Source organism: Stegastes partitus, unplaced genomic scaffold (assembly GCF_000690725.1).
Source record: "Stegastes partitus isolate 25-593 unplaced genomic scaffold, Stegastes_partitus-1.0.2 Scaffold183, whole genome shotgun sequence".
In the NCBI taxonomy this organism is placed as follows: Eukaryota; Metazoa; Chordata; class Actinopteri; family Pomacentridae; genus Stegastes; species Stegastes partitus.
The window spans coordinates 483659-484774 of record NW_007577914.1 but is presented as its reverse complement, the minus strand read 5'-3'; the positions used below and the strand labels follow the sequence as shown (position 1 = coordinate 484774).

The 1116-nt window shown below is 39.3% G+C and overlaps 1 protein-coding gene across 1 annotated transcript in view; it reads right to left on the bottom strand.

The window, feature by feature from the left end:
- The window catches only part of LOC103356098 (polycystic kidney disease protein 1-like 2), a 58496-nt gene extending 57639 nt beyond the window's left edge, over positions 1-857 (bottom strand). The window contains exons 1-2 of the mRNA XM_008280148.1: positions 729-857; positions 401-547 (exon numbers count right to left, since the gene is read on the bottom strand). Of these exons, the coding sequence (XP_008278370.1) occupies positions 401-547; positions 729-857 (276 nt within the window). The remainder of the gene's footprint in view (positions 1-400; positions 548-728) is intronic.
- Positions 858-1116: the final 259 nt, after the last annotated feature.

Genomic DNA, 1116 nt, shown 5'->3' with positions numbered 1-1116 from the left:
GTGTTGGAAGAAGGAAACATCTAAAACTTGCAGGATTGCGGCCCTCGAGGACTGGAGTTCGAGACCCCTGCTCTAAAGTATCACTGGTCACAGAAATCATCTTCTTGAATAACACTTTAACACAGGTAGTAGGTGAAAGGCAAACATATTCAGCAGACAATTAAATGGCACCAGTCATAGAGAATATACATTGTACACTGAGTTGAAGAAACCCATTAACAAGAAACAGCTCTTATAAAAAGTACAGTAGAAATGAATGTTAAACTCTTCAAATGTAACTGGGATGAGCAAAATTGCTTTTGAAGGGTTTCCGTCATTGCTCTTCATATGGAATTTTTAAATGGCCCTACTTTCAAGAGACAAGTAAATCCCATCAGCATGATGTTTGACGTTTACTCACATTGGAAGAATAGTCCATCATACTGCTGACTCCCACCACAATGGCGCCGGCTGCACTGTGTACTTCTTTCTTGTTTTTTTCACTTTTGTCCTCAACCATGAGGAGGAGAGATGAGCTGAGGTTTGCAAACAATGCTGAAGCCTTCTCCTGGAGGTGAGAATCAACTGTTATTAACATAGACATATTTTCTGGGCAGCATTATGCCATAATATTGTTTTTTTTTTTTTTCATTTTGCTAAAAGTAAAAGTAGGACCTGCTACATCTTGTTAATGTAGTGTAAAATAAAGTGGTCATCCATTCCTCTGTCCTGTATTCTCTGTACAGTACCTGTGAAGACAAACTGAGTTCAGTGCCTTCCTGGACGAGAGCATCTAGTGCTCTGGCTATCACCTCGATTTCCAATGGTGTTCTGGTGGGAATTTCGCTTTCTGTGTCAACCAGTGTGTCCAGCAACATCTTCCGGAGCTTCAAAAGACAAAAGTATTTCCAAGCATTTATGATACATATATTTTTGTTTTGTAAAGGTTAATTTATCCATATGAAGAAAATCCCAGGCCCTCACAAAGGATTTTATATCCAATATCAATGCACATTGCTTCATTAGGTACTTAGGCCATGGGGCCCCAATCTAAAAAACAATCTTGCTAATGATTTGTGCTGAAGAGACACATCTGTCACCTGTTACGCACACCTTTGTAGAAGTTAACTGGAAATG